We start from the raw sequence: 21,459 nt of genomic DNA, 5'->3' as shown, positions 1-21,459 counted from the left end.
CGACACCGCCGACTGTAAATTTTCGCGTTTGATGAGGCATATGAGGCGTTCGCCTTAATAGTAGTAATATTGCTGTCAGAGAAAATAAATATATTACGCTGGTTTATTTCTTTATTTTTATATATACGTCGACCTTCTTTCCTTTGCCGTCAAGAGTGCAGGGCAGGCATAATTGGACAGTTCGCTGCGAGAGGTCTTCGTCCTGTTCTGAATAATTGGCTGATTACGATTACAAATATTGGAATCAAGAGTGCGACCACAAGAACACTTTACCCTGCGTTGTTTGTGAATCGTAAATGAGCCGATTGCTGCAGGGAAAACATTATTAACAAAGTTGGATGAGCGATGTAGTCGCCTTTTCTAGACGTAATCGTCTCGTCTCTTGCGTTTCTCGCTCCATTCCGTCACCCAAGCTTGGTCTGCGGATGCGTTGGCTATAGGCGTTAATTTTTGCCCCGCCATTTCTCAGATGTTTAAGGAACCGATGGGTCCCATTGTATTGATAGCCGCTGTGGAAACATTGCTCAGTTATAACGAAAAGAGCGGTTCAAGCTTAGACTAACACAGCAGCATAGTGAAACAATCGGGAAAATCCGAAAATTAACGAAAGGAGCATACGAAACATTCATAAGGGACTTTATGGACAGACATCTCGAAATTCTGTGTCGTGTGCTAAACAGCTTCGCTGGTCACACAACTTCACAGAGTGGAGTGCCTCCTCAATTATTACTTTTTAGCATCTGTGAGCATTACCACGCGGACCCCCAACATGTCAACGCAAGTTGCCACGTTGGTGGACGAAATTTTGTAAAAATAAAACTCCATAAATTGCTGAAGCCGTATTTTCTCGAGCACTGTTGAGAGTTTCTTGTACTTTGCCTTACAGTCAGAAAAAAAATTGACAAGTGCTTTCAAAGTGCAGCGGGTCGCCTTTCATCATGTCTGCGTTTGTTAATTGGAGCGCCGATTGCACGAAAGCGTTCGCAATCAAGCAAAACTTCTTCCCGCTTTCACTAGGCGCTTTATAAATCTCGAAAGCCGTAGCCGGCGGCGCAAACGATCCAGTTCGTGAAACCCCGGCGATGCGTTTAATTATGTCGCAAGTTAAAATACGTTCCGACAGTTTGCTGTCAACTAACGCTCGTGCATTATCCCATACAGCGCCGTCCTCTTACTTTTTTTTCTTTATTACTTGAACAACTAAATCACTTTGCGAAATGCGGCATTACAGAATGACAGGGGTCCCGATTGCGACAGACCACACGAAGAGTGTATGGTTCCGATGCAATTAAAGCGAAGCCTAAATTTCTTTTTTCCGTTCTCTTTCCTTACTTGCATCAGTAAATTGTTTCGCGAACTGTCGTATGGGCCTCTGAGAGCGGCGGGGCCCGATATTGAGCGACCACGCAAAGAGTGCGCTTTGGGGAACAGTTCGAGCTAAGCATCAATCTCAAAGCTAATGTAGGCTTAAGGAGACATTACCTGTGGGACAACGTACACGTGTTATGGACGGAAAAGAAATAACTACGTCCTTACGATAACACTTAGCCGATTTATTGGGCTATATCTTATTTTCAAGTTTTGTTTCAAAGATTTTGATCACCCGTTCTGGAAACTTCTGGTAAAAAACTAATTGGTCTCAACTTAGAAGTGGGAGCCAGGTCGTTAACCGGAAAAGCATACGGCTGTGAAAGAGTTAAACTGGAAGGCTGGGGGTAACGAAAGGCAGAACGTGAAGATGTCAGTGATAGGAGAGAAGGCGACGTGTTTTGGAACGGTGCCGAAACACGTTTTTATTTTGTCTGCTAAAGATGCATTAGCGCTGCAGTTCGGTTTTTTACAAATTCCTCAACGGACGCTTTTGGTGATATCTTAATTATTTCTGCTCCAAACAAATCATAATCACTTCCGAAACGTCTTTGCACTGTTTTCACACGAATCCTGTCAATCAGTCCAAAACAAGCTATGTAGACCGCATTTGTTGCCTTCAACTTTCTCTGAGTAAAACGAAACAACTTTCGGAGCTCCGTTGTTGTTGTTGTTGTTGTTGTTGTTGTTGTTGTTGTTGTTGTTGTTGTTGTTGTTGTTGTTGTTGTTGTTGTTGTTGTTGTTTCTGAAACTTTAAACTCATGAAACATTTCGCCAATGCAGCTTTTGTTGGTCGAGTCTCAATCAAGTACGGGATGGTTCCGATTCCGACTCACCGCTCAGCGATGATCTTCCATTTATACTCTTCTTTTTCAGCATCGGGAGGCGAATAATAATAATATTTGGGATTTAACGTCCCAAAACCACGATAGGATTATGAGCAAACCCGTAGTGGAGGGCTCCGGAAATTTCGACCACCTGGGGTTCTTTAACAGCCAACTAAATGTAAGTACACGGGCCTCAAGCATTTTCGCCTCCATTGAAAATGCGGCCGCCGCTGCCAAGATTCGGTCCCGCGACCTTCGGGACAGCAACCGAGCACCATAAGCACCAGACCAATGCGGCGGGTCGGGAGGCAGAAGAGATTACAACCAAGACGGTGCACACGGGCGTCAACTGTTCTAGCCCGTAATTCTACGGTGCACGTAAAAGTATAGAGCATAAAAACCGAAACGATAAGCGCCTAACGAAGTCGGGCCTAAGAGAGCCCAATCACGGCGACCTGCGCATACTGCGGTTTCGCGAAAGTTCCCGTGCCTCCCTAAGGATCCCCCACATTGCCATCGTTCCTCTCCTTATTCCCAGCCGTCTCTTCCTTCGCCGAACACATATTAATTTCCTCCCGGTCTTCCCTTCTTTCTTCCTTGTAAAGAGCTCCCCACTGACGGGAAGATGCTCTATTACCTGAAGAGGGCGAACGAATAAAAAAAAGAAAGGAAAAATATGGAAGATGGGGGGTTATAAGAAACGTGACCCGAAAACAGAACGCTCGTGAGAGTGGTCGATAAGGGGAGATCGCTTAGGAAGAAAATAAGAAACAACGAAAAAAAAAGAGGCCGAATTAAGGTCGAAGAGCAATCTCACTCGAGGGAGATGGGGGATTGCGTTGCTCAACTTCGACATAACGGCCCCGGGTGAGAAATGCGCACCAGCGAACGCCTGAAACGGTGAGGCCGACCGCAGGTCAGCGCACTGACCGCGGTTTGCTGGGCCGTTTTCGTCCGGTGGCTGAGACTCCAATCGGCGACTGGTCCTGTTTAGCTGTATACTGTAGTGGAGAAGGACGCATTGTGCAATACGGGTTCACACGGCTGGGGTCGAGGATCGTTTGCCAGCGATTAGCAGGACGGCAAGGAGGGCAAGCGTATCATCTTGGATGACTCGTGGTATTATGGGACGCTGTTCACGCAGGGGATAATGGGTCAGCGTAAAAGGTCACTGGAGACCGTTATACTTTTCTTTCGGAGAGCCGCGGGACGTGCGTCTCTCCGAAAGAGACCTAACGTGTCTCTTCAAGAAGGGTTATATATGTGGAAAGTTAGGGCACCGCAAAAAGAGTCAAATGGCTCTCTTTTTTCTCTTAGAGTGCAAAAGCAGAACGCTATGTACGTCTCTTGAGCACTTCAAAGAGGCGCTATAGCCGACGTACGCGTATACCTCGAGTTTTACCGATGCGGAGAAAGCAAAAAGGACTGCTCTTAACTGCTTTTTAACTGCCCTCCTGAGACGCTATGCTGCTTTCGGTTGCGCCGTTGCAGCATAAGTGCCAGTTCTCGCGGAAGACCTTTGCGAGCGCTTTAATGTGTCCCTGTCCAGCGTGGCGCAGTGATCCAAATGTCTGCCACGGGGTGACGTTCCACAAATTTTGGAAGACATGAAGTCATGGCAGCCGTGGTGCGCTTTTGCGTTAGAGGGAATTGTTAAGCACCTTCGGGACCACGCACGGAAATATGGGGTAGTAAGCTGAGCGTCGGGTAAGTTGGCCGGGGCGTAGCGAAAACTTTTTACCGGGGAGGGGGGGGGGGGGGGAGGAGCGGGTTAACCAACCTCTCATATATACATGTGGGGAGGTTGAACCCCTCCCCCCCCCACCCCCCCCCCCCACGCCCCCTGGCTATGCTAATGCAAGAGGAGCACCACGTTACGCTGATATTGGAAAGACGCACAAAGCTTGCGCGCCTGATTGCCAGAGTGAGTAGGCTCTCAGTCATTTCGCGTGCGAAGCAAGTTTCGTAAATCTGGGCAATGTCACTCCATTCAGGGTTAAAAATGCGTGTGACCAGCAAAACTAAACTAAAGTAAACAGGGATTGTGTGGCCATTACTTTTGCAACGTATTACTTTCGGTGACAGAAGCGGCAGGAGTTTATACAGCTAAGTTACTTTCAAGCACAACCGCGCCCTAAAAAGAAGGTTGCGGGTGAAAGAAAGGGTTATTCATATATGTGCAGTCGTAATTGTTGATAAATTATGTGCATACTGTAAGCAGGCCTTTAAGACTTTCATTATAACCCCATGCGTTTGCATTGCGTAGAGGCCGCATCGTTTATTTTAAATGCTAGCAAAGATCCTAGTGTCTTTCTCTCTCTCTCTCTTGTTCTTTCTTTCTTTCTTTCTTTCTCTGTGCTTTTTTTCTTTCTGTGGATAAGATACCCGAGCACCAGCAGCTCGGGTATCTTATCCTTAAGAGACTGTGTTATTGTTCTTATAGGCAATAAACAAGCACTGCGGCAAATCATTTCGTTTTTCCAGTCGCCTGTACTCGAAAATGTGCTCCTCTTTTTCCTTTCCTTCCGCCCAATTCTGAAAATAGGACACCTGCAAGTTAATCGAATCAGGACCCCGAAAAAAAAAACGATGTAAGTGCACTCTGCCTTCTTTCGTTTTCTTTAATTTTTTGAGGGTTTTTAGAATCATTTTCAACAGACATTGCGGAAGCGTGTTCCTGATAGGATCACTTCCAGTGAGAATAAGAGAGAGACAAAAATAATGAAAAAAAGATGGCCAGAGAGCGGAGGGAAGACGAGGCGTACACATGGCAGTAAGCGAGTAGATGACACCATTTTTCCCGAAAAAAAAAACGAAAGAAACGCACATTATCAAAGCAAGCACGATCTTTCTAAATCAGGTAGAGAGTGCGCGCGCGCTCAGGTGATGACAGCTGCTGCTGCTGGAATGGGGTACAGCGACACAGTGGGTGCTTTTGATAAACGCGATCTCGTTTGCGCCAGCTCTGAGCTCCGCGGGCCTTCTGCCGACCGCTCATAAATATTCCGCTTCCACCTAAGGATCAACGGGGGACCAAGGGTGGATTGGGTCCACACATTGACGAGAATCGTGGCTATAAGAAAGAGGTGGGGGGGGGGGGGGGGGATGTCATCAAGTGCGAGGTTGTGGGGTGAGTGTCGATGGTTGTCGTTACACATTCGGCCCCCCGTCTTCAACCTCGACGTTCTCCCGGTTCAGCCGCTGTAGTGACCCGCGTTCTTCCGGCATCGTAGATGCGATGGCCCGTAGGGAACCTCGCAGGAACCTTCGGTGTTGCCGTGGTCGTCATCCCCCTGTATATAGGCCTCGTTGGCTCGCGCGTGGTTTACGAGAGATGGCCGCTTATATGGCGCATTTACCCGGCACACTGCTTCGTGAAGTTACGACCTGGTAGTCCGGCTGAGTACGGCTGACTGCTTGCCAGTTCGCGGGCACCAGTACAGTGTTGTGCAGTGTAGTCCACTTGCTTGTCTGATGTGGCACGAAAGCAGCAATACGGCGGTGCCCGCGCGCGCTAGTTGACTGCCCACTATGCAATGTATGCGAAAGCTGCTTCTGCTGCTGCTGTTTTCCTGGGGGGCAATGATGATGATAGTTTCTACATTGCTTTTCCTCTTGGTTTCCTACCATATCGGTGATAGCAATCCCTAGAGTAATCAGACAAAACGACAGTGTACTAACAAAACCAAGAAACTAGAACGTGGTCGGCTAGAAGTCAACAGAAGACGAATCGAGAGGTCGAGCTGTTTGTTTACGACCTGGACGTTATTACGGACGTGAAGGACTTCGTTGTGCTTTTTTGTGTGTGCGTGTGCGACGTGAGCACAACAGCTTACGTAGGTCAGCGACTTCAGCTCCCTTCCAAACGCCGAGGTTTTCCAGCTAAGCTTGTTCGCACTGTATCTCACCCGGAGCACTCTTGAGTAACGATGCACCACCGACTTGACAAAAAGGATTTTCGCTATTACAGCTCGGCATCTGACATATATATCATCTTTAGGTGGCACCCTAGCAGAGCAGAGTAACCGCCTGGAGTTTCTGGCAACGATGTTCATCCCAAGTGCTTATAAAAAAGATCCTTCCTACTTCATTTTGTCTTTTCTTTCTTTCACCTGGCTCCTGTAAGCCGCTTTGACGAAGCTGGTCGAAACACACGGGCTTAAGGCGAAAGCCCTCACACTGCCAAGCTCTTTATTGCTTCCTTGCGCCCGCCCTAAATATTTAAAAAATGACGTTGAAACGTACAGTAGAGCTGGTATAAATAAACGCAAGAACAACTTAAATCGCGTAAGATTTAGCTATTGTAAGCAGTAACAATTCTCCACCTTGGCATCGGTCAAGAGCAATACGCAGCTCTGTCGGACAAGAAGCGAGCCTTCCGCACGGATTGGCTTTGGGGTGCGGTCCTTGTTATTAACCGTTGGTTTTTTATTATTATTATTATTGTCTGTTTTCTTTGTTTTTTATTGATTGAGTGAGTGCAGGAGGATCGACGAGGGCATGATTGGAGGCAAGTTCTCCAGCAGGCAATGGTTTGGAAGAAAATACTCGACAAAAATTTGGCGCCCCTATCGGTTTTACGAGGTCATCACTGAGAAAGCTAAATTCGTAGAAGTTGTTACAGGCGAGGGCGCTGACACACGTCTGGAGCGACGGGTGTAGGAAAGGAGCAGCGCGGGCAATTTGTTCGAAAGATTTAGGCGTCGTCCCTTATTATTCATTTTAACAAAATGTAAAGGAAGCAAGATTAAAGGTAAGGAAAACTTCAACGGAAACTTACTTTGAAATCCCGAAGTTTGAGAGACCGACCACGGCTCCTTCTTCGGGAGTGACATGGGGCGAGGTGTAGCAACACTTTTATCTAAGCACTGACACTCCTCACGCCATAAGTAAGGCTATTCAGTATGCAGTATTAGTAAGGCTACGTGAAATTGCAGCTCATATTCTAATTGCAGCATTGACGTTCATTTTGGCAATGACTAAAAGCAGAAGTTGGCACCCCTTCCCGCCACGGTTGTCTAGTGATTGTGGTGCTCGACTGCTGACCCGAAGTTCGTGCGATCGAATCCCGGCGGCGGCGGCGGCGGCCGCGTTTTCAATGGAGGCGAAGACGCTTGAGGCCCGTGTACTTAGATTTAGGTGCACGTGAAAGAACCCCAGGTGGTCGAAAATTTCCGGAGCGCTCCACTACTGCGCCCCTCGTAATCATATCGTGGTTTTGTGACGTTAAATCCCAACAGTTATATTAATAGAAGTTCGCACTCGATCACTGAATGTATTACACCAAGCTGCACTGCAAGCCCTTACGAAAATTCAGTTTTTTTTTTGTAAACCCGCATGTTGGAGAAATTTTCAGGAAAAACAGCATTTTCATCCCGGTTTCGCTGTAGAACGAACGCGCAAAGGAAATCTATGTGGGTTTATCAGAACGCAATCTTTGCAGTTGAAGAGAAACGCGTGCTCCTGATCCGGAAACCAGGACAAGATTTCCTTCTGGCACACCCGTATCCAATTACTCTTCAACGTCGTGATACACACGGGTGTGTGCAAATTTTCTTATGGAGCCCTTACCTCGAATAGAGGTGTATGTAGACGTTTTCTTCCACGAACATATACCTACGCTTTGGTGGAGTCCTCGTCGTCCCTTTTGGTTAGACATACGTTTTTTTTTTCTTTTGTTTTTTTCTTGGGCAAGTGCATAATAAATCAAGCGCTTGCGCAAGTGGCGTAGCCAGAGAGGGGTGTTCAACCCCCCCCCCCCCTTCCGGAACGTTTCAATTTGGATGCGTATATTATTACCCACACATACAAACAAACGCACGCGCAAACATGCGTAAATTATAGTGACCCCCCCCCCCCTTCCCTCCCTAAAAAAAATCTCTGGCTATGCTGCTGGCTTGCACACACAACAGCGCTTGCTGTTCATGCGTTCATTCACTTGCGACGGAAGAGACCATAGTCTTTAAAAAAGAACACCAGAGCTCTCCCAGCTCTTTTGACACCTCGGTTTAATCCTCCATCTATTTCATCTTATTTACTGGCACGAGCAGCGAGTAACACTCTTGTTTCTTTTCCAAGCACTTCCGGTCGAGCGCTTACTTCCGGTTTCCCGAATATTCGGATAATGTGTTTAAAAAAAAATAAAGCTGGTACAAATCGGTGGTTTTGGCTCAAGTTAAGAGGTATATTTGAATAGATATGATATCGGAGCATAAGTTTACCTAAGATAATGGCCAAATAACTGCCGAGATAATTAATGAAAATTGATTGAATGAGTTCGATGAAAGAGTAGACGCTTTTCTTGTGAGCAGCTGGGATCGTGGCGGCACCTGGCGTAGCAGATCTCGAGCCCGTGCTTCTTTCTACGTGGCCTCAGAGATCCGCTTCAGCAGCGCGCGAAACGCAAGGTGAATCGAAAGGAATACACCGGGGCACACGAACGCCGGCGTCCGAGTGCCACTGCCAGACACCTAAGTCAAGGATTAGGGTGACCTCCAATATTTTGCCTTTTGAGAAAATGCTTAAGAAATTATGTACGTGCAAACACAACAGCGTGTTTACTGTGTATTCGTGCATTCGCTCGCGATGACAGAGCCTATAGTCTTTGGAAATAGCGGACCGAGAGGTCACGAGTTCGACACCAGTGAACGGAACTTTTTCTTATAGTTTTTTTTTTCTTTGCCATCTGATGACTTTCATTTTGCTGACGTATTTCCGTAACGGAAATGCGTCATGAAAGTCTTGGTGGGCCTCGGCATAAAACACTTTCGTGTTAAAAAGGTACACCAGAGCTCTCGTGGCTCTCTGTAGGGACGACGGTCGAATCCCCAATCTCGTTCCTCTTTTTTTTTACTTTTCTCTAGCAGCGGTATATTCGCACAGGGCGAAAAGGGCGAGGACAGATGAGAGGACACAACACAGGCGGTGTGTCCTCTCATCTGTGCTCGTCCATTTCGCGCTGTGCGAATATGTTGATGATAAATCTTCAACTAGCCCAAGCTACCCTTTTATCGAATTACCTTTATTTCCGCTTCAAGTACCGCCATTGTAGGGTAGTAGATTAGGCGCGACTTCTCTATCTTTTTTCTCTTTTATTTCTCTCTCTCTCCATTTCTCTGTCTTTCACTTCTCGGACCTGTCCTGCAACGAGCGAGCGAAAAATTTTGTCGTCGCCTTGGCTTTAAACGCCTGCGGCAGTCTTATTGCTGCCGCGTACGCTTGGATCTTCCAAACTCGGTAGTGAAGTACCAGAAGAAGCTGCCAGGAATGGACGAAAAAGGGCTTAAGTAAGCGATTTGCGCAACAAAGACAACTGTGGCAGTAGCCTCCACTTCAAACGCATGCAGCAGGAACAGGAACAAAATGTACGACTGACGCAAGAATGCCATTTACAAGCTTTTAATTAAAATGTCCTGTCTGGACTCCCTCTTTCTTTCACTATATATTTTCGCTTCGCTTTCCACCTGTACTCTTGTTCCTCGTTTTTTTTTATTCGTATTGTTTGTTTCTTTCCTTTTTTCGTTCTTCTTTTTCCTTTTTTTCTTTTTGAGATAGCGCTTCGTCAATGCCTGAGCACTCTAATTGCGCTGTCAGTGACAGAACTTTTGTGAAGCAGTGTTTATCAGCTGTACGAAAAAAAGTAAAAAATTTAATTGAGTGCTTCCCTTCTCCTTGTCTCCTTCAACGGTTCGTCTAAACAGTAGAGTGTGAGCTTAGACGAAGCTCCAGTAATATACGTATATATATATATCTTTTTTTGCTATCAACTTGCCAATTTTACCAAAATTGCGCGAAGCATTGTGCAGTCACAGTTTCAACTGTAACTCGAAGCAACGATATCACTTGCTAGTACATCGCTATTGTCAGCAAGGCTCGTCCCCTCTCGCGCAAATCAGTGACAGAAAAGATTCGCAGTGCCACTGAGATACCTTTTTGTTGTGGCTTCAAAACATGTCTCGATGTTGAGTTCAAGGCAAGGCTCTTGCTTTCTGCAACCTTTTTCATAAATTGTACTCGCTTCGCATGAATGCGTATATGCGTCTAGCGATCGCCTTCCCGCGCGCATGCGCACGCACACTCACACATCGCTTGCTTGTTTGTTCTTACCTTCTATGTTCCTTGTTTCTCCCTCTGATCCTTGCTTCACTTGTTCACTGCAAGAGTAAAGACAGAAGAATAAACATGTTACTTTTAGTTACGAAAAACTGACCGCGCATGTTGGATAATAAGTTAGGTGTCGTCATCAACCTTTTCATCTTATACAGCGTGGTAATACTGAGCATAAACTTCCTATGTAACGACGGCCCACTGTGACGCTGAAGCCTGGAATAAACCTAAATAATACAACCCTTAGGCTAAAGTAAAATTCTTTTTTTTTTATTGTAATCGCCGCAAAACTCAATATTGCAACACGAAATATACCGCTGCAAGAAGTCAGATGCGCTGGGCTGTGCCAACTTTGCTCTTTTCCGCCAGGAATGCCTTTCAACGCTTAGTTGGGCGGATACGCCGAAAGCCGCACCGTTTGAAAAACACCACCACCCACCTACTGAACAACGTGTATACTCTGGAACCATCCCGCTGTTTTTTCTTTATATCCTTACGCTTTGGAACCGTATTTGTTCACACACGGTGCATTGTGCAAACTCGAGGCCTGTGCACACAAGGCTTTAGTGTGTGGTGTGTGTGTGTGTGTGTGTGTGTGTGTGTGTGTGTGTGTGTGTGTGTGTGTGTGTGTGCGTGTGCGTGCGTGTGTGTGTGCGTGCGTGCGTGCGTGTAGCGCGGCACAGCACAAGGTACGGCCTCGTGCCGCTGCTTCCGATATCGGGCGCGGTTTTCGCACCAGTGGCGCACGTGCTTGAACCCATCGCTTTCTTTATTTTTTTTATTTTTTGTTTCTTTCCCGCCGCGCATCGTGGGCACATATTGGTTTTGTGGGCGGTGCCGCGCACAGTAATTTCGCCGTTCGCTTTCAAGGCCGAACGATGTTATTGCTTTTGGTGTGGAAGCGCAGTTCTCCATAGCGTAGCGAATACACTCGATGCCAGCCGCAAGCTGCGTCTATATGGACCCTGTTCTCTTCCAATAATAACGAAGCCTGCTCAAGGACGGGGACAGTGGTCGACTTGGACGAATACAATTGGGGCGAGCGAAACGTGGCGTCGTCGCTTATACAGCACGAGGATGTAACGCTATATATGAGAACGCGAAAACAAAAAACAAAAAAGAGAGGGAGGATGATGAGGTAGAGAGTAGGGCAGAAGCCTTTTTTTATTAACACGAAAGTGTTTTATGCCGGGGTCCACCAAGACTTCAGTGACGTATTTCCGTCACGGAAATGACGTCGAAAAAATATACACAATCAGATGGCAAAGAAAAAAAGGTACCGTCAACGCATCGAACCCACGACCGCTCGGTTCGCAACAGCAGATCCCGGGCACGCTATCCACTGCGCCACGGTCACAGACTCTGGAGGCTATACGAACGCGCCTTTTATATCTACCACTCTCCCGTTCGGCTGGGTGGTGTTGACTTCTGGGAGTTGTAAGGTAACGTAATTCGTCATTGCTGTGGCCTCCGCGACTAGCACCTGCAACGCGTTACGCGTCCGTCCCATTCGGCGCGTTTTCAATAGAAGTTCAATTTTGTCAATGTCTTAACACACCGCGAGGCGGCGACCTTTGCCCAAGCGTCGTAAAAGCGTCGGCCTCGCTCAGCGTCATGCTCATACAAACCAAAAAAATCACAGCATATCCACGGAGTAAATGATGATGAGTGGGCGAAGCTGCGGGGGTTCATCGGTAAACAGTGAATCTTCCGTGAATTCTGCCCAGTACATCACCACCGACGTGAGATCGGGCGCGTTTATACTAAAGGTTCGATGAGTTATGACGACTTGCAGCTCACTTTAATTTTACATGTACGCTGTGAATTTTGATTGTTTAGAAAACCATTGCTTTAGAAAACATCTGGCGTCTTTCGTTAAGCAGCTGGCGTCTTTTCGTTTTGCTTTAGAAACATCTGGCGTTCTTTCGTTTTGCTTTTAGAAAACATCTGGCGTCTTTCGTTGGTTTATTTCATCAATCAACGGCGTTTTGAACAAAAGTTTTATTGTTTAATCACACACAGGAGAAATCTCACCAGGCACTATCTTGGAGGTAAACAATGGCTGCTAGTGGGAATGAGAGACAGAAGTCGGCTTTTAGCTAACACTTACACTTCTACTTCTACTAACGTTTCCTACTGGAACATGCCAATGGCTGCTAATGGGGAATGAGAGACAGAAGAATTCGGCTTTTAGTTAACGCGCACGCTGCGAATTTTTTATTGTTCAACAACGCACAGGAAAAATCTCCCACCGGCACCACCTTGGAGGTCAAGATCTGGTACTAGCGTTACGACTGGTTACGCACTACGGCGAGGGACGAACGGGTGCCGCCTTAAGGAGCTTCGCCCCTAAAATAGCTCTGCGACGCGCGCCTGCCTCACCTGGCTGTAACACCGCGTTCCATGCTCACGCGCTCGCCCCGAGAAAAATCGCGGCCGGGCTAACGGGGCGGCATGACGCGCTTTGCGTTGCCCTCTAGTCCGACCGTGGTGTTCAAACACATTTTAACATGCCGCGGGATGGCTACCAAGTTCTGCGTCCAATATGCGACGCTCTTCTGGCTATCACACCTCGTTCTCTGATTACGCTTTCACCGTTAACTACTACAGCTACAAGGGTTTGTTTAATCATTTAACATGGACGTCAGTCGTCGGGATGGAGATGTACCACCAATCATCAAAGTGGGTGCATACACGTTAGCTGCCAGATATCAATATACATTGTGCAAACTCTCTTATATGAATGTACAGTAAGTATTCAGTTACTTCTGTAAGGGCACGCTTTGCTTTCGTGTTATTCCGATTCCTATGACGGAGGGATCAACCGTGTTTTTTTGTTTTTTTTTTCTGAATACTGTCGCAAGCCGTTTGCCCAAACCTCTCCACTTTTCGACCTTTCTCTCCCGCCACGGTGGTTATGGTGCTCGACTGCTGACCCGAAGGTCGCGGCGACCGCATTTTCGATGGAGGCGAAAATGCTAGAGGCTCGTGTACCTAGATTTAGGTGCACGTTTAAAGAAGCGCAGGTGGCCGAAGTTTCCAGAGCCCTCCACTACGGCGTCCCTCATAATCATGTCGTAGTTTTGGGGCGTAAAACCCCAACAAATATTATTATTATTTCGTCCTTGCTCGGTGATTTGTTCCGAGGAGGCACCATTGGCTGTTTTCTGTGGCGCGCCTCACGTAGTGAGCTTGTGCTATTGACAAGGCACCAGAATTTGTGGCCCCCATTTGTACACTTGGTGTGTGTGAGTGCGTGTGTCCTTGTTGGGGAGGTTCACCCCCCCGCCCCCCCCCCCCCGCTCCCGAAATTTTTCAAGTTTACATGTGTTGTTATGTGTACACACATACAAGCACATGCAAAGTATGGTTGAACACCCCCCGCCCCCTCTTTCCGAGAAAAAGTTCTGGCTATATATACGCTGCTTTGTATATGCGTGTGTGCGTGTTTATAAACAAGCGGGTACATACCCGAACAAGCAACTGCCACATCGACCTTGCCATGGCCGTAACATTAGACAGTTTTCGTTGGGCTTCCGTAGGCGTCGATTAGAAATAGCTGTCTGGCTGCCTGCGTCTGCAGAGCTGCTGCGGACGCCCAACTGAAACTGTCTCTCCAGCATTGAAATTGCTTGTTAGTGCGTGCACCCTCCTATTTGCTTACACGCACCAGAACACCTGCACTTTTTAATATATATATATATATATATATATATATATATATATATATATATATATATATATATATATATATATATATATATATACATTAAAGGCGACTCGAAGCAGGTATGCAAAACTATATATACGTATTATCCTGTTGAACGGTGTCATATACAAGTAGTTCACTTACTCCACATTTCAACACGAAACGTGTCCTATACATTTAGTGCGAAAATAGTTATGCGCTTTTATTACCCGCTTGTTCTCGTGAACTAGCACATGATCACGCACACGAACGCAGGTGCCGTTCGCGCGCTTGTTTGACGACGCTTGCTCGCGAATTGACCATTTACACAGATACTAAACGCTATACAAGGACCTGCCGATAAGAATATTTAAAGTAAAGGTAGAGAGGTGGGCTAGTTGTAAAGGATGCGTGTTTGTAAAAGACGAGAAGGACACATTACGAGCGCTGTCTAACAATTGAAGTTCATCGAAACGAAAAACGAACGCAACGAAAACCAACACCATGCGGAAACGTTCTTTATCAAAAGGAAGGCTGATGGTTGCATATCTGAACAGCTTCTTTGTTTGATATATCGCGAGGTACGCACGCTTAACCATTTCTCTGACGTCACCAAAAATTTTCTGTGCACGCATGGCGTTTCTTTTCGCTGCGTTCGTTTTTCGTTTCAATAAACTTCGGTTGTTAGACAGCGCTCGTATACTGCGTCCTTGTCGTCTTGTACTCCTTTTACCGCGCGCCTGCTCTTCTCTCCGCTTTCCTTTCCATCTTTCTTTCCCTTTCCCCCTCCCCTTAGTGTGGGGTAGCAAACCGGATGCTACGATTCTGGTTATCCCTGCCTTTCTCTCGTTTTATTATCTCTCTCTCTCCCTGTTCGCGCTGATTTTTACGAACTCGGTGGCGGAGCTCCTCACCACACAGAATTGTGTTTCCTGTTTACTTCTAACACCGGGCACGTGGTGCTGTTCCCATTGCGAGAAGCAAACAGGCGGATCGACTTCCGCTGCTTGCCGTATTTGCGACGCACTGACGACACTCTCGCCCTTGGAGAAAGCCCTCGATCGCAATAATGGCTGCGCCACCGATAAACATCTTTTCGTTCATCTTCGCCTCCCATAGCTTTCCGGACCTAATGGGAAAACGCCGCCGCCCCTAGGGGCTCGTTTTATGGCACTGGTCACGTAAACGCTTCGGGGCGCGCGCGATTACGATCACATTTGCGTTCATTGAGAAATCAGGATCTCGAAGCCGTAACCCAGTATACTATAACGACAATAATCAACGGGCCTTCTTTTTCGATATGCAGTCACCTTTGTTGAAGAGCATGGTCAACGCGAAACCTTATATGCCTTGTACATTATATGCGACACCGCATATGGTAGAGGCATATAAGGTACTGTCGATGTTTATATTTGTACGTTTATAAACTGTATCTCACCCTCCTTGCTTTCTCGGCTATGGGCGCTGTGCTGCTGACCTCGAGGACGCGGGTTCGATTCCTGGCTAAGGCCGATGCATTTCTATGACCTAGGGTTGAATGCAAAAATCGCCAGCGTATTCAAATTTAGGTGCGCCCGCGTTGTCAAGATTGATCGGATGTCCCGCAATACGATATGCTTCATAATCTTATCATGGTTTCAGTACGCAGTACCTTAGAACCTAATATTGAATTTCTAGCGCATTTTCCGGCTTCGATCATTGCCGTGGTAAACTTAATCTGGTCAACCTGTCCGAGGGTACGATGACTCTCAATACGATTTCGGTTTGCCAATAAACGGGCATGCATCCATGTTGGGCTTCATGATTGTAATAACAATATGATGTCAGGGGTTTTACTTGCCAAACCCACGACATTATTATGTAGTGGAGCGTTCCGGAAATTTCGATCATCTGGGGTTCTTTAACGTCCACTGACATCGCATAGCATACATGGGCCTCTAGCATCCCGCCTCCGTCGAAATGCGACCGCGACGGCCGGCCGGGATCGAACACGCGACCTTCGGGTCAACAGCTTCGTTAACTGTGTGCATGATCTGCGCAGAATCCCGATTATATTCTAGCAGTGTCACGAGATGAAAACTTTGTATATACGTATCGGTGGAAAGGGAGCATGACTACATAGTGACGCACGCAAGTTTTCTTTTTTTTTTCCTCCAGATAAAATTGATGGAAAAAATTGAGAAAAACAAAACGTCGTACACGTGGTTATTGAGTAAGGGCATTCGATTACGTATTCCGCACCGTTTTGCGGCGTAGATCCCCCGTGTTTCGTTAGCAGGCCGATCGCACTTATCTTCCTCACTCTCCAAACGCACGCGCTTTGGTTGTCGCGTCGGTTTGTCGCACTTGCGTATTGAAAAACAAAAGAAGAGAGAGATAGAAAAGCGAGCCGCTTGTGGGAAATGACTCTGGTCTTTTTTTTTTTTTTCAACAAGTCGTCTCGGAATCGATCTCATTACGCTGATTCTGTGACCCCGTTTTAAGTGATCGCGGGGTAGCGAAACCGGGTTAACAGCTTGCCGTGACGACAGCGGGTTTTCACAGAACTACTTTCTTTTTCGTTTTTTTTCCTTTTTTTTTTACGCGAAGACGATTCTCGCGTTTCCGAAAGCGAGCACTAAGCGTTTGCGCCGAGAACGTTATGACGCCTATAGAGTCCCTACGGGAACGTGCTGCGTGCCTGTATCTTTCTTGGCAGCGACTTCCCTCTTAAGGAAGGCACGAAAAGAAAGATAAATAAAAGATCGGAAGGAGGAGGTCGTAAAATGGAGCGAGATCTAACCGAGAATGACTGTGGTGGCTCTGCCAAAAATGGCGTGACATATTCCACCCCCGCCCTTCGAGCACGCATGCATAAAAAGCCGCGATAAGCGCGCGCGGCGTGCATGGCCCCGTAATTTTCATCTCGCGCCAACTACGCGCTGATGTCACATTTTATTTCGCTCGCGAAACTTTTTTGATACGCGCACGTTCAAAGGGCGAGCGTTGAATTTCGCCCGTGGTGCCGTGTCTTCCTCATTCGTACCCTTTATGACTGCCTCGAAAGAAAGAAAGAAAGAAAGAAAGAAAGAAAGAAAGAAAGAAAGAAAGAAAGAAAGAAAGAAAGAAAGAAAGAAAGAAAGAAAGAAAGAAAGAAAGAAAGAAAGAAAGAAAGAAAGAAAGAAAGAAAGAAAAAAAAAAAAAGACCTCGACGTAATATAACGGGCCATATCACGCAGGTAAATCTTCTCGATGATACGAGGTTAATGGTACTTGTATCTCTCTTTTTGTTATCTCTATATCTTGGACCCGACGGCAGTGATGCAGCGATAAAGTTCATATCTTAATTCTGAGTCTCACTCACTTAAGTGCGCTATCAAGTTCGAACTTTATCGGTGGTTTATTGCGCAGTATTCGTGTCAAGGGAACGAGACCTCCGACTATGAAAGTGTCTTCCCTCGTCGAATAAATGAAGACAAACAAACAGGTAAAATTTTCATCGACCGAAAACTTGCGCGCTATTAGAGCGATACCAAAGGTTTCTGCTTACCTCTGTCGTAGTTATTTCTTTCACCTTGGACTGAGTTGGTGTAGAATCTCTTACGTGGATAAATGACTGTCTTTTTCGTTTTTATTTGTATTTGTAGAAAGTAAAATCACTGCTATTTAAAGAAACTGCGTACCGGCTTTAAGCTCATTTCAATCGGCGTGAGGGGGATTTTGCTTTCGATGCATGCACACTTTTACATCCTCCACCCTCTTCGTTTCTCGTTTAATGTAGGCAAATTTCGACATCAGACAAGAAGTATGCCGTAGCTACTGCGCACACTGATTTCAATATTATCAGCGGAGTTACGTAACAGAGCATCGCTTACGCTCTATAGAAGCTTTCCCGTCTCGTTGACCGGCAAATGCAAGCTTGTTTCGAGAATCGTTCGTGTACAGCGTTTGCGAAGAAGTTTGTAAGCTCCAGCACTAAAAAAAAAAAAGAAAGAAAGAAAGCTGCGGCTAGCATTATTGGCCGGGACCCGTCTGGCGCATCTACGAGATTCAATCTTGCTGGGATTCCCGCAATGTTGTCCATTGCTCGCCACAACAATCGACACCAGGCGTCCGTTGCAGGACGGTGCAGCACTTTTGGCGGCAGTCTTTTGTCGCTCACTGCCACTGCGCGTCGTACATCATGCGTGATCCACGCTTCGTGAGCTGGTGGGACCTACAACGCACGAGAAGTCGGCAACAAGCCATAGCAGCACTTCCTCCGTGCATAGCAGCACGGGGCATAGCAGCAATCGCGTATGTCGTGCGCCCCTCAGATACCAAGGTTGACCGACCAGTTTTCGTGTGACTGTCTTTTCCGCCAAGTCTGTGTTAGATTCTTTCGTTAACCTAATGTCCAACGTGGCGCAATTCGTCTTCTTTCCAAGTTTGAGCTAATAGATAACGTTTCGTCTATATGTTTACGACGCCCCCTCGTACATGATGCTGGTGAGAATACACTCCCGAACGCAACAAAAAAGCCAGATCGCTGCAATGTGTATCGCAGTATCGGAGACACTGCGAACGTCGAATAATTTAAGACCGTTTTTTTTTTTTGCTCTCCTGATCTCCTGGAAATTTGTACTTCGAATGTACCGCATGAACCCGAACGTGGGATCTGATGACAGATCTGTCGACGAGACAATGTTCTGTCCTGCTCTAACTGGGTTGCTGTGGTGAGGTTGACGTTCATATTCTTGACGAATGCTTTACCATTGCTTGCTAAGGTCCGCTATGTGTACATTTTAAAGCTGTCCGCCGTTCTTTGCGCTGATGCAATCTCTGGTCTGTTTCACTCCAGGAGGTGCCCACGGAGTGTCCTGCACGCAGCCGTGCCGTGCGCGAATCCACAGCCGAAGTCGACAGAAGAAGGAGGAGGAGGCCAGATGAAGATCCCCACCGTGCGTAGCCGGGGTGTTCATCCATGAATCGGCTCTACAGCGTCCTCAGCAACTTCCAGCAACAACCTGTCACCAGCCACCGAACACTGGTCAGTCTTTGCTCTTCTGCGGCGTCCGGCGTTGCCGATTAAGTTGCTCTCTGGCAAGTGCGCACGGCGGTCAGATGATAGCTGTTCGTTTGACGTTTCAATTTTGTTGAAACAAAATCTTCACAGAATCTTTTAAAAAGTCCCCACGTTAACCGGATAGCTCAACAGTAAGCAAGCTTATCTATTCCGGATGCAGTAATATACTACAACGTTTACTAGAGGTCTGCCATGCGTCGTCAGTTAAGGCTGATGAATTCGCATGAAATTAGAGTGAGAAGATTTATGTAATGAGCGCTAAACGATCAAACTGCAACTTTATTTCTAGCATTTGAAATCACATCATTTTTCATTGATTGATTGATTGATTGATTGATTGATTGATTGATTGATTGATTGATTGATTGATTGATTGATTGATTGATTGATTGATTGATTGATTGATTGCAAATATCGCTATCCTGGCAGCACGATTTCGAAGAATGCTACTGCGGAACATTATCGTCGGGACTGGCAAAAAACAGGGCAGTAACTGCGGCCTACGTAACGGTACATGCGGCTAGCTTATTGAGCTCTTTATATACCTACTCAGGGTCACCGTGAGACAAAGTCACCGCCGCATTCGATCTATGAGAAATGTGCCACCAAGCATCCCACGGACGGAACGGACTGAACTGCGATCCAGACATTGCGATAATTATCAACGGCCCGATCAAAGGCTTTCCTCGGTGGTTTGATCTTGCGTATTACGTCGATTGGAAGCTGTCGAGCAAATAAAAAAAGAAAAGAAAAGAAAATGTCAGCCTTGTAGCGCTTTTCGAGACCGATACACTCTACGTAACACTACACGAAAAAAGGACATGAAAGTATATTGCGGGAAGGCACGTGAAAGCATAAGGTAAGTAGGTAGGTAAAAACAATATTTTTAGATGCGAAGTATCTTAAGGCGGAGCTCAATCCGGTGGTGGTGGTGGTGGTGGTGGTGGTGTGCGGCGTGACCACCCTTACTGCGCATGCGCATACCCTCTCCACACACCTCATCTACACTCACCCTCTCCCCTACCCCTCTCCACGTTCTCTCTCCCCTTCCCCTCTCCACTTTCCCTCTCCCATCCCCCTTTCCACTTTCACTCTCCCATTCCCCTCTCCACTTTCCCTCTCCACTCTCCCTCTCCACTTTCCCTCTCCCCCCTTTCCACTCTTCCTCTGAAACGCGGGCTAGACATGCCGAAATTCGCTCCTGCGCAACGCCGCGATGAGCTCGAGCGCATGCGCGTCCCCTCCCCTTCTCTCTCCTCTTCTACGCTGCCCCCTCTCGCCCGCCTGTCGACCGCGTTCCCCGCTCGCCCTGTGAGAATTAACGGCCAGGCTAGATGGAAGATACGACGCGCGTAGCGTCCCTCTTCGCGTTCCACGACGCGAGGTCGGTAGCATGCCCAACGAACGCCAACGGAAAGCGATCGTGCAAGTGCTCCGGCTTCGCATCGCCTCATGGTCCCCTTTAGCGGGAGATGGTGTAATTTTTTTCATTTTAAAAGGAAAGGGACAGCGATAAGGGGAGGTTGCTACACACGATAGTCCTCGGCAACCCTCTCTGCCCAACCCGGGATGGCCTCTTGGACATCAGGTTTGAAACGGCGCTAGGCAGCCTCCCACTGCTCCTCATTATAAGCTGTCATCTCAACGCGGAAGTGGTCGCATTTAACACCGGGTGCTGCGTGTCCATACTGCACCGTTTCAGCGATACCACTTAATATGGACACGTCCAGGCTTACAATAGGAACGCTCCCGTCTCCTACCGCTAGCCGGCCTCCGCTATACCAGCAATGACCATTGGATACGTGATAACAGATTCCACGAAAGACTGCTTCAATTCGCACTCAACGCAGGTCTTAAAGCACACATATAATACACATATACACGCCAAACATTATGCCTTAGGGGCGAATCCGCATCGCGATAAAACAGTATACGTATGCCAGGTAATTTACGCTGCGATTGAAATTTACAAATGGCGGAAACTGTCCAAGATAGATTATAACGCCGTCTTTTTTTTTCTTTTTTTTCACGGTGACTCATTGCGGTGATGAACCATCTCGCAGAAAGCTATACTGCCGCATGGCCTGCACGTCGGCTTTCTATACGCAAGAACGAGTTCGCTCCGTTTTATTTCGTTATGAATATGAAACACGAGATGGCCATGGCGCCGCGTTTCGGGGTAACCCCCGAGGCTATCATAAAGCCGGCCATAGTTGTTCAGCTCTTTGTGCCAATTGAGAGCAAAGAAAGTGCCGCCCAATTCATTTCCGCGCTGTTTGAATTTCATTACGCAGAGCAGCTCGTTCTCTGCCGCCGACCGCGCGAGCGGCGAAGGTGAATACGAGGAATAACCCGCGGGAATCCCTCGTTTCTCCCATTGTTTCCGAGAACAGTGAGACGGCGTGAAATAGCGTAAAGTATATCGA

At 47.1% G+C, this 21,459-nt stretch overlaps 1 protein-coding gene across 4 annotated transcripts in view; it reads left to right on the top strand.

The window, feature by feature from the left end:
- Nucleotides 1-21,459, top strand: part of LOC119383176 (dopamine receptor 1) — a 250,098-nt gene that overhangs the window by 206,754 nt on the left and 21,885 nt on the right. For all 4 annotated transcript variants that reach the window (XM_037651208.2, XM_037651209.2, XM_037651207.2 and 1 more), the window contains one exon: nt 18,809-18,997. In XM_037651208.2, coding sequence (XP_037507136.1) covers nt 18,932-18,997 — 66 coding nt within the window. In that variant the 5' untranslated portion in view covers nt 18,809-18,931. The remainder of the gene's footprint in view (nt 1-18,808; nt 18,998-21,459) is intronic.

Source organism: Rhipicephalus sanguineus, chromosome 2, assembly GCF_013339695.2.
Source record: "Rhipicephalus sanguineus isolate Rsan-2018 chromosome 2, BIME_Rsan_1.4, whole genome shotgun sequence".
Classification (NCBI taxonomy): domain Eukaryota; kingdom Metazoa; phylum Arthropoda; class Arachnida; order Ixodida; family Ixodidae; genus Rhipicephalus; species Rhipicephalus sanguineus.
The sequence above is the reverse complement of the archived record's forward strand: the minus strand, read 5'-3'. Positions and strand labels throughout refer to the sequence as shown.